The sequence below is a fragment of the Lutzomyia longipalpis genome, chromosome 3, assembly GCF_024334085.1.
Source record: "Lutzomyia longipalpis isolate SR_M1_2022 chromosome 3, ASM2433408v1".
In the NCBI taxonomy this organism is placed as follows: domain Eukaryota; kingdom Metazoa; phylum Arthropoda; class Insecta; order Diptera; family Psychodidae; genus Lutzomyia; species Lutzomyia longipalpis.
This window is the reverse complement of record NC_074709.1, coordinates 20,662,410-20,678,721: the sequence shown is the minus strand read 5'-3', so window position 1 is coordinate 20,678,721 and position 16,312 is coordinate 20,662,410. Positions and strand designations below refer to the sequence as shown.

Here is a 16,312-nt window from a genome sequence, read left to right as displayed (position 1 = left end):
AATAAAATGTCTCAATTCCTGAAGAGTGGGCGGAGGAGGAAAAAAAAAGGAAACACGTCCGCCAAGTGATGGATGAGATGTTTGCTATGTATGCGGGAGCTTTTCACGTTCCAATTTGCACTATATTTCACATATTGTGTGGAAAATCTCTCGTGGAAAATCTCATTTGCACCAGATGCAATGCCTTTGCATCATCCACAAACTTATTACAACCCCCAACGTGATGCAGGGGAGTTTTAATGTTTTGGAATGCTACATCACATCCCAGAGGCATTTTCTTCCCATTTAGTGTGATAGTAGATACATGCAGAGGGCAAATCTCGAGACAACAGTTCGCTCTTTGTGTGTCATTTTTCACCATTAGTGCGAAAAGAGTTGGGATGGGGGGAACATCCGCAGAAATTATCGCGTAGTTTTGCTTTAAGGCTTCTTTATTGGAGGTAACATTAATATTTAGCTTTGTGGTCGTATCAGAAATATGCTTTAACTACGCTAAATTTTACATTAATGGCGTACATGTAGCGAAATTATTAAATTTGGATTAGATTGCATTTAAATTTAATTAATTCAAAACAATTAATAATAATTGATTAAAATTAGGCTAAAAATATTTTGCAGTAAATTGTAGTCTGGAATTATTGCTTTGTTTAAGCATAAACCTTTCTAAACTTGAGTTTAAAATTATAACTTTAGTTATTTCAATTATTCAAAAAAGCAGAAATACAATAATTGTGCCAAAAGCTCCAAAAGCTCACACAATAAACTTTCACCTGCAAATGTTATGCAATAGCACGCACCTGAAGTGAAAATTATAAGCCACTAATTTAATAGTGGATGATGCCAATCAATCACGATGATGCTCGCAATCGATTAATCCACACAGCAGAATCACAGTGAAGCTGTCCAATTTTTCGCTGCCGTGCTCCCTCTTTTCCATATCCATCAATCAAAGGATATTCAATTTTTGCCACGTGATTTCACCGCAAAACGCCATTGCAAGCCCTCGATAAACGTTTCCATTTCTATATATATGCGATTGGATGGAAAAGCTCTCTCTGTGCCGGGTTGTGATCCTTTTAACGTTTCGCCCTCGATAGCGGATGTTGACACAGGTAGCAGTTATATACAATTTTCCATCTCCCAAAAGATGACACGGAGAAATTTTCTCATGCCGCAAATGAGTTGCCCTACTTTCGCGCTCTGCAGGGTATATTTTCTGATAGTGTCCGTTGTCGTTTTATTTTGTCATATCCACACAACACGCCCCCGCAGCGCGTAGCACGAAGGGCATGAATTATTAATTGCAATTAAATGTAATTGCAATTGTGTGCGCGGATAAAATGTTGGCTGCAATCTCATAAAATCATTCAATTTAATTTGGGCTTAATGGATTGGAAATTATTATAAAGCCATATAGCCTCACCTTTACATATATTTTCTATAATAGAGAGAAAATTTCATTAATCATATTTCATTTTGTAATTTTGTAATAATCAATTTAGAGCTATTTTGTAGTTTTACATGGAACCTCCTTTGTTCACGGCTTATTGGCTTTGTTCGCGGAAGTCCTGTGGCGAAGAAGGTATGGTAATTAGTTTGTTTACCCTTCATGAACTCTTTTGTTGTGTTTCATCATGCTCGTGGTAGAAGTTTCTGATACATAATTCTCTCTCTCTTGTAGCTTAAAGTTTTGAGAAATGAGATAATGCGAAAATTGAAAAAGGGATGTACCTAGTTAATGTCCTGATATCATGCTTCAATGTAACCGCTCTGTAAGGACTAATTGAGGATTTCCCTAATTCAATATTGATATTTACTTTTAATCTTTAGCTTTTTTTCGTTCACATTTCTTTTATTTACTCTCACGAAAAAAAGTGTAGTGAAGTACAATGATGGTCCAACAGAGTAAAGGGAATGTACTGGTAAGTTTCACTTACGGGCTGTGATTCTTCCTTCAGATGACAGTCCAAGTGTGGTGAAAATTGAGATGGATAAATTTTTAGGAATGGCTTTCTCACGCAACGAATCACAGCCAACGCGCATGAGTAAGCCTTTCCCCAGAATTTACACGCGTTGGCTGTGATTCGATGCGTGAGAAAGCCATTCCTAAAAATTTATCCATCTCAATTTTCACCACACTTGGACTGTCATCTGAAGGAAGAATCACAGCCCGTAAGTGAAACTTACCAGTACATTCCCTTTACTCTGTTGGACCATCATTGTACTTCACTACACTTGGACTTTCATCTGAAGAAAGAATCACAGCCCGTAAGTGAAACTTACCAGTACATTCCCTTTTCTGCTGGACCATCATTGTACTGATATACATATGTACAATATTTATATTTTTATATATTTTTATATGTTTATATATTTTTTATGTATATAAAAGGCGCCCCGCTTCGCGGGGCGCCTAATAGTTTGTTTGAAAAATATGTGAATAGGTGAAAGTAATTGTTGATGTAACAAAATGGCAGAAGGCGGCCATTTTGAATTTTGAAATTAGTAAAATCTGATAGGTCATGCCCACTATACCTGATGAAACTTCAATCGAAAAGTCTTTATCAAGTACCGTTAAGCCGATATAAGGCAATATTACAACAATCGGTACATATGGAAACCTGTTTTGGTCTATATCTCAGAAACCGCGACATAAATTTTTTTTATTTTTTTTTTGGTTAAAAGGTGTGTCTATCACCTACAACATACTAAAATTTAATCGAAATCTATCGTCCAGTTTTTGAGATATTAATCGAAAACTGGTCGAAAACTCATCGAAACTTTAGTTTTTGATTGTAGGCCCTCTAGCGGTAACTTTTGAAACTTCCTATGTATAGATAATTGTAGACCTTTTTGAGATCTTTCATTCAAAACCGGTTTGGTTCAAATCGGTCAAGCGGTTTAGGAGTTATGGCCGACTTTCTATAAAACTCTATATTTGCTAAACCGCTTGTCCGATTTTTGGAAATGGGGTATTGTTGAAAAGGTCTTAAAGGCCCCTACAACATATTAAAATTTCAGACCTCTAGCTATAATAGAGGCTGAGATATAGCAAAAACAAAATTGAAAAAAATTAAAAATGGCGGATGCAGGGGAGGGGGGGTGAATTTGATATCATAGTTGGACGACTTCCAGTCGATAATTGAACTTTGCCGTTGACCGCAAGTCTCTATCTATTACCGTTCTCTTGTAATTGAGCTCCAAACTACGGCCGGCCGGACGGACGGACGGACGGACGGACGGACGGACGGCCGGAAAAGTTTTTCGGCGCATACGTTTTTTGAAATGTGGGGACCCTAATTCGTGCTCATACCAAGTTTGAGCCCGATCCGACGACCTTGAGTTTTAGAGTGGACACAGAAGCTGTGCTATTCTTTTCTTCGAAAGAATCACAGCTAAAAGGGCAAAGAGATACAGAAAAAATCAATACAATTATTAGATTCCTTTGTGGATAAGCAAAATGAGCTTTTCTCCATCCAAATAAAATTAAGCTTTCAAATAAATCACCATGAAATAGCGAAATGTGCATAAAATATATACAAAAAGCTTACACAGAGCTTTTCTATCAATAAACTGTGATTATTCTACAAAATTTTCTTTCAAAGATTTTTATCACTCTGAATTGAAAACTTTTTAAAAAAAAGTATTTCATAAAAAAGAAAATTTAAAATTTTTCATGAAAATATCAACAGCTTTTCCTCAGTGTGCTATCAAGACCCGTATAAGGAAGTAAATATTTTTCGGGACTTTTAAAGATTTTCACACAAAACAATTTACGTTTATTTGTATGTTTCCTGCAAACGGAAGTACCGCCGTGAAAGTTTCCGAAAGTTTCACGTGCGAGAACTTTTATTGTGAATTCTGTGCGGTGGAATGTGTGCGGCAAATTGGCGGAATACCCCAAAGTTGCAGGGGATGCCCAAATCGTGTGCTCCACTTCGCTCATCTTTTTTCCCCTAATATGGCACCCTCTTGGCTCATGCGCCCCCAATGCTCGTGATGCTCCGTGTGCTGTCGCCCATGGGGGAGCTTTTGCACGAATTGTCTCCCTGTGCAGAAGCTTTTTTGGGGCCAACCGTGCAGAAGCTCACCGTGAGTCAATCTGGGTGAAGTTGTTCCGTTTTGCTGTGGGCACGTTAGTCTCGCGAGCATAGAACATCATCACGGGGTTAATTTACGTGCTATTGGTGTATACGGGGGTGTGTCACGGTACAGTGGGAGTGTTTTGCACGAAAGGGAGCAACAAGTTTTGTGAAGTGTTTTGGTATACAGAGTACTCGAGGGGTTGATTGCGCGAGGGGTAGTAGCTACAAGACCAGCTGATTTGTCTTTGCTGGGGTAAAGCACGAAGCTGCGGCGCCTCCATTGCGAGCTTTAGAGCTCGTCGGTGGGAAAGCACTGGGTCAGTCGACATCTCCCCCAGCTACCGTTCGCAGGGTTCTTTGCAAAATTGTGTGTACCAGGGAATCGAATACTAAATGTTGTGTGTCGCATGACAGGAATTTTCCCACCGAATTTCGCGTGCATATAAACCACCATCCCTTATAGCGTGTAAGGGATTAAAAAGTGAAAACGAATGACATAGGGCATCGTTGAATTTTTTTTTCATCTGCCATCCACAATCTCTCGCAGCTCCTCGTAATCCGATGAGAGTGATATATTTTTATTGCCTTCAAGGGAGGAGGGTGGCTATATAGAGAGTGTCTCCTCTCCCTCCATATTGTATATAGTATATGTGATTTAGTCTATATGTGTGCTTTTCGCAAGCATCCCCCAGTGCGCTATGTACCAGAGTGTAGACTGAAGTGGTGTATGTGTGCGAGACCACCCTGTTAATCGTCTCTGAGCTTCTCTATACATAAGGACCTTTCCCAAGCACTGATATCAGTCAACGTGCAACACCACATAAATTACAAAAGTGAGACATCTGAATTAAGAGGTGAGGTAATTGCTGAATTTTTAATAGACAACCCCACACACATGCATGGCAATGGGGCGAGAAGAATCTATGCCATTCTCATCTAACATCTTCTATATTGTAGTAAATTACTAATTCAACAACCAATTTAATCAACAATTAATAACTCATAACCAACGAAGAATTTAATTTCACAACGAAGGTACATGCTAAGCAACACTAATTAACATTAAATTGTCACAGTGAATCGCATAACATATCGAGTATTATTGAGATATTTAGTCCAACCATCCCCATAATTTATAATGTTTGTGCCCAAATGAGATTTACACAGCGGAAGTGTTTGTACATACAAATTTCACCCTATTTAATCCCCCATGGGGTATACCCTGTCAAAAATTCCTCCACACACCCCCATTGCACGTTACCGCACAAAAGCAATTAGTGCGAAAAATATCCAATCTTTTGGGGCAATAATTGAATTTACATGCGAAAATTAAGAAACTTAGCCGCACGAGAAACTTTTAATCAACTCGCACCCATCCTCAACAAACAACTCCGTCTGCTCCGAAAAAAAAAAAGAGCTCTAATTATATGCAAAATGAGTGTGAAGTAATCAGAGGGTGTAGAACATACACATTCCAACCCCAGGTAACATACCTCACCCCTTCCATACCCGCGCAAACACCTTCAAATACGCGGTGTGAAAATTAATATTTGTACCATAATATATTTTCATTACCCGGCCGCCAAAAGCTCATCTTTGCAAGAATTCTACATAAATAAATAGTACTACTATTGTGCTTTTCAATGGCTTATGCAAATGCAATCATGCACCTGGTATTGGGTATGCGCCTATGTGTAGTCATTAAATTTATATTATGCCATTATTCCAACAATTTATGATGTGTGAGGAATTTTCCCGGATATTAATGTTGTTTATATTTACATATTAAGCCATAGTAATATCACTTTACCTCAAATTACGGTGCTTTTACATTTAATCGTCAATACAAATAAGAATTTACTGACGATACATTTATGTTTAATAGAATAATGTTCAATAAGGAAAATTTTGCATAATAATCCCATTATTTGCATTAGGTACGTTTTTTAAGCAAATTTTCGGAGGTGAGTTATCTGACTAGAGATAAAGGTTTTCTGTTGTTTTACTTCAAAGGCTGATAATGATACCTATTCGGTAACCAATAAAATCTCTGAAACTTCAAGAATTTCTTATGAAATTTCAATGATTCCAAGGCATTCTTGGTTACAGAATACGACCAAATATGTGACTAATGAAACACGAGGAAAAATGTTTTTATAGGTAATTAACAGAGATGTAGCCAGGGAATGCATTTGGTTCTGTCTGTAAAGACCGCTTAAAACATGGGAAGTCATACTTTCTTTTAAAGATATACAAGAAATTATTATTATATGCTAAAAATCACATTAAAACATTATAAAGAAAATTTTAAACGTTTTTTAAATAGTTAAGTTAGAAAAAAAGCATTTTAGACATTTAAACGAGTATCAGATACAAAATAAGAATCGTCGAATATTGAAAATTAATATCAAACGTTAGAAAATAAATATTAATTCGTTTTTCAATCCACTTTCACCATATAATTAAAGTTAAAAAAAAAACAAAAACACTTCTTTCAGTAGATTTCTTTTGGCTACGTCCCTGGAAATTAAGTTAATGAAATACAGATATCAAATAGGGGGTAATAAAAATGGTCAAATTTCCATATTATTTCGATGATTGCGACCCATTTATGAGTCATTTTTAATACACAAATTGAACATATTTGTTGTTTTCATTAAATAGCCTAATAAAGATTTACATACATTAAATATTTACGATGTTTTGTAATTGTTTTATCAATAATTTTATTATTATAGTTTTGATAAAATTAATTTATTTCAATTCGAGTTTTTAAAATTAGGCCGTTTATATTGTTACACACCGAAAGTATGTTAATAAAGTTTAAAAAAAATTAAAAGAGATAAATTTCTAAAAGTCTTTTATCAGATTTATTTTTGATTTATACATATATAATGTACTAACAGGAAGAGTACAAAAAATAAATATTTTTATTGGATTATATACAAAACTCCTTGAATAACATTCTACAAATTCTCACTTCCTTTAGTCTGAAAGTGAAATAAATAAGATTTCATTTTGCATGCAAAAAAACAATGGATAAATTTTAAAAATTTAACAGCAAAGAGAAGTGAAAAGTAAATGTTTTCCGGGATATTTTCACCTACTTTCTCCAGAGGTTTTAAAAATTAATTTTATGTTAAACTATGTTATATATGGAGAAAACAGAAATTTATTTAGAAATAATTATTTTTTATTGACTCTATTTCACGTTAAAGATCGACCCAAATTTTAAGAACTTTGAATGGAAATTAATGTTGAAAAATAATCTTTTAGTTCATCAAGCCCACGTCCTTTCAAAATATTAGTAAGAGTCGGTCTGCACGCCAATTTGCTATCTCGTATCGTTTGATCTCTGCATTAAATAAATTTTACCCCCGACTAGGATCATGGAGATCTTTCAAGGAGATTTTAGAGCTTAATAAGAACAGTTTTTGGCTAATTTCATGGTAATACCAAATTGGAATTTTAATATACATGCAAATGGAGCTTTTCCAAATTCTACATTTGCCAAATTGAAGTTTTTTGCATTCAAAAAGTCTTCCTCAAGAGGAATTTCCTTCCAAATTAGCTAGCTTTGAAAGTTGGCTCTACTGAAAATTCCCATTGTATATTATTTATGTATATAATACGTATGTAATATATATTTTATTTAACTGCACATACTCTTTCCAGTATGATGAATAAAAAGAGACTTGATGAATAAAATGGAATTGTCTCATGGAAGGAAATTTAAGCTTTATTATGAACTTGATTCTGCTTTTGCAATTTTATGCCATGATGTCATTCTCCATGGTGGTGAAGAATAATATTTTTTGCGGTATATCACAACCAGAGAGGAATCTCATGGTGGAGAAGGAAAGCATGGGGAGAAAGCAAGTGAAAGAGACTTTTAAAAGTGAAAGAATGAGGTCTGCGGGGTCGGTTGGATGGTATGTGAGCAATATCAGATATTTCCCTGGAGCTTGGAAACCCTCTCAGTTTGGCATAAACCACTCATGCTGATAGAGATGGCTGTGGGGTGAGTTTAAGGGTGTTCACGTGGGGGCACAGCAGGGGGGATTTGGAAGAGAAAAGATACTAAAGTTCTCGTATCTATGGCCCAGAAAGACAATTTGATAAGCGTTACTGTGGAGTGTGTGTATAACACCCTTAGTGGTTTGGGGGAGTGGTTGGACGAACAAACGCGTGGCTCATCGCATTGGTGGCGAGTCAGAGAAATATTTTTGCGCCCAGTGTCACCCTCAATCATGCGAGAGGAAATGTTCTCATACATTTTTTATCGCAAAAGGAAACAGATAATGTTCAATGTGGAAATCGATTGGCAATTTTCCCCCGAAATTCCCATTACAATCAATCTTCTTGGACGCAAAATGTGAATACTGTGAGTAGTTTAAATAAATGTCTTTCAATGAGGGTTTACAGGGTGATTCAGGTTGGGTGCTTTTAGAAAAAAAAAGTATTTTTCCGCTACATTTTCTTCTTTGGAAAATAGAATAGCAAAAAGAAAATGATTCGTATTTAGAAGTATTCCAGGTATTTATTGAATAAAATCTTTCTCGGAAAAACAACTTCTTCTTTGAAAAAAAAAGCTCAGAGAGCTTTCCAATTAAGCAAAGTGAAGCATAGGAATTGAAGCATGGTGTGAAAAGGTCGCATTCTCATGGAATTTCATCAAGAAAGAGCTAAATGAAATATTCACAAATTGAGGCGGAATGAGGTTGGAAATTCCTTCATCCTGGCAAATCGATTCTCATTGCGGGGCTAGAACCTTGAAAACCCATCAGCCTTGCTTGGGCAGAAAAGTGAAGCTTATTTGCATTTGTTGTTTTCCGGCGTGCTAAATCACCCCGTGCTGAGGCGGCTTACACAAAGTTTTGGCCGGGAGTCCGTTGAAATCGATCCTTTCGCACTGAAATAACCCTCTCAATCTGCCAATAAATGTCGAGATTATCGATTTGGATTTGGGGGTGTTGAAAAAACCCACAAAATGAAGCTTTTGTACATTTCACATAGCACCGTCACTCAATGGAATGATGAGAAAAATTAGTTTCTAGTGAAATGAGCTTTTGTACCCGAGCCAAATTGAGGGCAGGGGTGGTGGTTGAAAATGAATTTCACCACAATCGTTTAGCTCTGGAAGGTTGTGTCATAAATGCCTCAGTGGACAATTGTGCCGGAAAAACGCCTGTGAAAGTTGTAAGCTCTTTTTCACCTTCATGGACTTTTCCACAAATTTTCAACGCGATACAAACATGCATCCATTCAACCATTTCTCGCCTGCATTCCTTCTCAATCGACCTAGTTCTGCTATATATGGTGTAAAATGTTGTTATTCAATTTTAATCCAGCATGTCTCTGAGTTTGCTTTTTGGGTGTGGGAGAGCTTTCATTGTGTAAAAGCTCATTCCCATCCCCATGCAAATACACATTGAGACAGCTTGTAATACAAATTGTGAAATATGAGAGTTATTTTGAACCATTTTCACGCCACCACAATGAGCTTTTCCACAAAAGCCCGGCCGGCACAACGCTCTGCATATGCTGGGAACTAATTGGCGGTTTTTGAAGCTTTGATTTTCATTGCATTGCTAAGCAAAGTAAAAATTTTAAAAATGCAAAGCGAGGGAATCAAATTGTTCAGATTAATCTAATATTTATTAGGATATTCCTTTCAGCGAGGTTCAGCTTTATTTCAACTTCGTTAAGAAAGCTAAAAATAAAACCAAATGCTGATTTCTTAAGAAAAAATCAAATCGTGAATTTTCTCATAAAAATTCAAAGAGCTTAATACAATTTGCCTTCCAATTACGTGAAAGCTCGTGTACACAGCTGTGTCGTACACAACATATTCTCTTCAACCCGGAACAATGGAACACAGTGAAACTCTTTTCTGAATACATATACCTTTTGCCTTTGATGACTAAATGAGAGAAAGGTGCATTGAAGTAAACGTTTTTTTTTCCACCAAGCAACGCTCATTCAAATGGATTTCACATAGAATTTTCCTTCAATTCAACACAATTTTTCTCCACTCATAAATAAAGAGATTGTAAGTCAGGTCCTTCACGGGTTGTAGCGCTTTAGAAGGACCCCAAATGGGGCAATTCACTTGGTGGAAAATCACATTCATGCGTGTCCGGAATTGTAAAGTTTTACTCGTCAAGGGGTAGTGGGGAGGGACGAAGCGCAGGCACAAGAATGAAAAGCTTAGTTGGAAAATGATACAAAGAACCCTGTACTTGGTGTTCCGTGCCCCGAATAGTTTGCAGTGTTGTGCGAATGTTAGCCTAGTTTTGACTCTATTGAGCATAAGAGGGATAGGGGGGAGGGGCTCTACACTGCTCAATGACTATGAGGGTATGCTATTTGCCTCGATTACATAATGCAGAAATGCTACCCCCACGGACGGCAATGTTGTTACATTAAGCAAATAGAGTGGGTTTAGGGTTAGGCTTCAATGATCTAAGAAACTTGTGAGTCAATTCTAATAGTCCAACAGAATGTTTGGATGAGTCACTAAGAAAATCAAAATATTTGGCAAATAAAAAATAAAGATTTAGGTATAAAAGCTTAAAAAGTACTAAATTCGAGACTAAAAAGTACTAAAATTAAGCCTAAAAACTAAAATTCAAGCCTATTAGAGTACTAAACTCAAGCTTAAAAGTAGTAAATTCAAGCTGAAAAAAATATTCGGTTAATCCTCATGATGATCAGATTGAAGGCGAGTAAAAGCCTAAAAATGACTGAAATCAACCCTAAAATGTACTAAATTTAAGAAGAAAAAATTGTAAATTCAAGCCTAAAAGCTATTTTATCTCGATTCATACTTGAAGGATCCAAATCGTACTCTATACTTACAAATCAGACCTCATCCAATTGCTATATATGCGAATTCCATTAAAGTACCCAAAAGTGGTTCAAACCATTCTGGAGGAAGAAGCGAAGAGTGCATGAAATTTTCTTCGTTCTATTGAGTCATGAAGGGAAAGTCAATCATAACGCGTCCAGTTATAAGAGTTGGTATACCACAACGCGGATGGGTCAGTCTATGCGTTGTAATTTAATTTGTGAGTAGTATTAGAGTAGGCAAACACAATTTTTTGTAAAATTTAGCAATTTGACACATTAAAATGCTTATATCTTAAGTTCTATTAGACCTACAGACATTTCTTGACTAGTTCTGGAAAGGTATTGAAATAAGCTATAATCTGACATATATTTCGAAACATTTCAAGGTCACCTCCAGAACACAAAATGGCGGATTTTTGTTCAACAAAAACAGTTTTTTGCACTTTTCATCCTGAAGGAATGGTTCTAGAGGTTTCTGATGTTCTAGAAAGTTGTAGAAAATTGCAAAACCTTTAATTTGATACCAAATTGAGCAAAATCGGACAATCCGTTCAAGAGATATGGCTCTTAGAACTTTTCAAATTTAAGAATTTTTCAAATGGTTATATCTTCTAAACGGCGACATAGATTTTCTTCATTTTTGGACTGATGAAAGATATTTAGTCAGGCTACAACATATCAAAATTTAAAAGATTTGCCTAATGGGGATTCGGAGATATTGCCCCTTAAAGTTAGGCAATTTTTGTTTTTGTTTTTAGCGCCTCTTGCGGATGTTTTAGAAACTTGAAATGTTCTAAACAGTTGTAGGGCTTCTCAATACCTTTCATTTGATACTAAGATGGTCAAAATCGGTCAAGCCGTTCTCGAGATATATCGAAAAAACACTTTTTGCTTTAGGCCGCCATATTTGCTAAACCGCTTGACCGATTTTCAAGTATGAGTTATCGATGAAAACGTCTCACTGAGCTCTACAACATACTAAAATTTCAGACCTCTAGCTATAAAGGAAGTGGTTGACGCTATTTCAAAATGGCGGACGGCGGCCATCTTGGATTTTGAAAATGCGAAAAAATGAAATTTTACACCCACTTTTCTATAGAAATCTTTAAACCGGAAGTCTCTATCTGTTACCGTTCTCAAGCTATAAGGCAAAGTTTAGAGTCCCGGACGGCAGGCCGGCAGGCCGGCAGGCCGGCCGGATCAAAAATTTTCCACCACCATTTTCGTAATGTGGGATGTCTAAAACGTGCTCATACCAAGTTTGAGCCCGATCTGAGGTGGTCGGTTTTTCCGACGATTACAATACTTGGTATGCCACGATTGTGGTATACCAACTAATAGCCTGATTTTAGCTGAGACTGTGAGAAAATGCTAAACAACGCGGGCGATGGGGTGGAAAATCCCCGCCTAATTTGAATTGCACCGTGAGATTGCACGTGAGATCAATTCCACTGATTGGGAAAAGTAGACCGGGGCTGAAAGGCCCAATTAGCACATACAAGAATCTCATCATGAATTTATCGCAACTTCCAGGCCACCATATCGATTGTAAGAGTGGGTGATGAAGTACCAATTGGAGATATGGAGTTGGGCGAGAATGCAAATGCATCCCAGCGACCGGGTGACTTTTAAGTGGCGGTGGGAGGTGTGCTTTAGGAATTGGAAAAGTTTCTGCATTGCAAATCAACTGACACCCAGAGAGGTCCTTAGAAAAGTTGTCCTGAGAATGCAAGATATGGGGAATATAATATGCTGGTTCTGCTGGTTCCTCATTTCTAGTGTGTGTAAGAATGCAATATTTTTCATTAGAAATGCTATGGAGGATAATGTCAAAGTTGGGTAGTAATTTGCAAACAATTTGTATATGGTGATGGGAAGTGAGATTTCCCTTGTGGCAAATTGTTGTCTGTGACGATAAAAATTCAATGTTCCGTCCGGCATTTACGTCTACTACAGTGGAAACTTTTATCGTTGGACGGAATAGAATGAGGGAGATTTATGGTATAAGCGCAAAAATTTACATTATGCATCATAAACATAAAAAGTTATGGGTATTATAGGGTCAAGTTTCCTTGATATTAGATAGTCAAATTTTGACAGGACTTTTTTTGACAGTTGTTCATGCAAATGACATTTCAATATGTAATGAAAAGAGACGATGAGAGATGAAGAATAATTAATACAGCACATATGGCACAAATGATGAAGGAATTTTCATGTAGGCTAATGTTTGAGGGTTCAGCATTCCTGGCATTCCCGACATTCCCGTCATTCCTTAAATTTTTCTGCCTTTTCCATCATTTTCAATTTCAATAAATATACCTATATATCTTTAATTTTCACACACATAAAAAACCTTAATTCCCTAGAAATTTCATCCCTATATTGATTTGCAAATTCCCATTGAAATGGAATTTCCTTTTGAATATTCAACTTGAAAGCTGAGGTAGTTATTGGTGCTTTCCGCACTGTAAAGCCCATATTTACCCTAAATCTGTTGTACGATAGAGCCGTTGGGTGTCAAGAAAAGCGATAAATAGCAAAGGAAGCAGGGTGAAATATGTTTTCCTTTGAATAGATAAACACTCAATCCTTGGGGCCATAATTCAAGGATCTCCACCAAGAGGAAAAAGCGACAACGACATGGGCCGAGGAAATTGATTTTTTTTCTCTCGCCCCATGCGAAAACCCCCTCAAGGCATGGGAGCACTGTAAAGAGCGAGCGAATGAACACAATAAGAAAAGATATTATAACACATCTCTGACCAAGGAAGGATTTTTTTTTATTTCCATCGAGAAAACTGACACACATTCTGTTGATAAATAAACGACACGAAGACACGCTAGATGTGCTGCGTGGAAGAAAAGAGAATATTAGCAGTAGAATTTTCCGAAAGGGTCACACCTTTGGGCTAATTCTAATTAAATTGTCGGCAATTGGCCCCAGACAATTCTCCATCTTAGCAATTGTGTATCACCTTTGTTTTGCAGAAGGATCTGTTTCTGGCAAGAGTCGAACCAGGATCACCTCGAGGCGAGCGAAAGCTATCCGTTTCGAGTTCTTCTTCTATGAAGACAAAGTGGTTGAAAGCATTCAGGAGCTTAAAACCAGCTTCAGGGTCAGCAGCAAACGAAAAGTAAGTCATAATTTATGTTTCCCCAAAAACAAATTAATTTATTTTTTGCGAAAAAGCTAAAAAAGGTGGATTTTCAGTCAAAATGTAGTGAAAGGTCTGCACCAGTTGTACCTTCATTGGGGTTCTAGGAATTTTTCAGTTGCTTAAAAGTAGTAAAACCCTGATGAAGGTGGTTAATTGAAAAACGAAAAATGTTTATGAAAAGAAAATATTTTAGAACTAGAAGAATAATTGACTGAAAATCTGCAAATTAGTTTCTTTTAACATTATCTGGTTAAAGCTTTTCATTGAAAACTTTTATTTTAAATAACTAAGGAAGCCAAAATTGGAAATTAGGTGATTCGCAAGCATTTTATTGATGTTTTTTTGATAAATTAAATATGTTTTTGTAACATCAATTCTCACGATTTTCCCCCATCTAATGCACTTTTCGGAAAATCACGTTTATTTTTTTTTGAGCGGTGGGAAGTGTGAGTTGTGAATGTTCCAGAATATTACTAATTCATTGTGAAATACCTACATAATTTCGTGCATAATAGATACATATAGAATCTTGTTTAGCCGATTAGCTGAATTAGGATTCGAATTCTTCACATTTCTGGTACAATGGAATACCTACTTATTTGTTAAATTTCTCATAACTACCGTCAGATCTTACGGAGTAAAATTATTTATTCGCTTTCTTCTCACATCAATCGTGAGAAAAATCGACTCTCATAAATTTATTTTTAGTACTTTTTGCATTATTAAATCAACAAAATGTGAAATACCTGAAACGTGAAGAAGTCTTCCAAATAAATAATTTATTTCTCTGCATTTCGCCTGCAGTGTATATCAATATTATTTTCGTGAGAATTGATTTCAGACTTTGTCTCAAATTTCCTGGAAATTTCCACTGAAGGTGACCTCCACACAGCCCAGCAATTTCATTTAAGAAGTATATAGCTGGCACGTGGGTGGGATGAGAATGGGTTGAGAGAGGGTGTAATGAATTTTCACTATGGATGCGGAAAATGCCAAAAAGTCCGCTGGAAAGTGTCGTTTTGGCGTATTTATAAAGTGGAATTTCAATGTAATAACGTGCTTTCTCACTCTCGCCAGCATGATTCTTTGATTTTCTCACTGTCGACGTCATCTCTAATAAGAAATTAATACATTAGCGTGAATCAAAACTAATAAAATTAAACCAAAATTCTATTTTGCATCCTCATCTCACACACTAGAACGAATCAAATGTATCACGCAGTGTCAACAGTTTTGACGATGAGGTAAAATAAATCAAGACGAACTAGTTGAAGTGAAAATATTGATGTTTTATAGATGTTACTTAATTAAATAATCATTGATCTATCTCGTAATCTATCCTCTGTCAATATCAGTGATTTATCTACTCTCATTTGGAAATTATTTTGCCTGCTCTTCTATGACATTTAATTTGAGTCTGCACCATAACTTTGGGTGGAACATTAATAAACATTTTCTCCCACTTTACCAAAGGGTAGAAATGCGCATATTTTAAAATGAGCTTAAAGCGTTAAAGTTTATAATTCTTATTCCAAATTGTTATGAAGATTTAATAATGTTTTAAGTTCTCAAGAGACTGTTCTTGTATTATGTGACCGAGAAATCTTTGAAATTATTGAAATTTTCAGAAGAAATTCTTGAAATAAGACCCCCTTTTGGCAAAAACATTAAAATTAAAGGGCTTTATTTATCTTTCAAGGAATCAGTCTCTTAGATGCAACTAGTTTTAGTTTTTTAAATTATTGTAGAGCATTGCTAAAGATTTAATAAAAGTATGGTCATTGAATTTTCTCTTTTTAAATTTAAAACCGAAAATTGGATAAATCTTAAAAATTAACTCCAAACATCATGAATAAGACTCTTTCATCAACTTTGTCCATAGAAGTTTAATGGGTTTAGGTTCATTTGCTTAGTATGTCAAATGAAAGAACATCCTGAATTTATGTTGCAGCTCAATTTAACCAAATAACTTTGTCAATACGTATACTATTTTAATATCTATGACGACTATCATCGCCTGCAATGCATTTTCAACTCCATTCATATAGCATATATTATTCATCTTGCACGAAAATCCAATTGGCCTACAAAAGTCATGTAGAAAGTTTGATGAATTGGATTTTGCTTATTAGTTTTGAAAATTTTGAGCTCAAATTTGTGCATCAGTTCCTCCATAGTACAATTGGTATTAGAAATTAATTGCACAAAAGTTCC

General features: G+C 36.0%; 2 protein-coding genes across 20 annotated transcripts in view; both read left to right on the top strand.

Annotated features, from left to right (window-relative positions):
• The window catches only part of LOC129792688 (ARL14 effector protein-like), a 693,823-nt gene that overhangs the window by 333,646 nt on the left and 343,865 nt on the right, over positions 1–16,312 (top strand). The gene's annotated exons all lie outside the window — the stretch shown is intronic.
• Positions 1–16,312, top strand: part of LOC129792563 (uncharacterized) — a 94,073-nt gene that overhangs the window by 57,553 nt on the left and 20,208 nt on the right. For 15 of the 19 annotated variants that reach the window (XM_055831731.1, XM_055831735.1, XM_055831733.1 and 12 more), the window contains 2 exons: positions 13,929–14,074; positions 15,298–15,342. In XM_055831731.1, coding sequence (XP_055687706.1) covers positions 13,929–14,074; positions 15,298–15,342 — 191 coding nt within the window. The remainder of the gene's footprint in view (positions 1–13,928; positions 14,075–15,297; positions 15,343–16,312) is intronic. The other 4 variants (XM_055831734.1, XM_055831750.1, XM_055831749.1 and 1 more) reach the window with 1 other exon arrangement.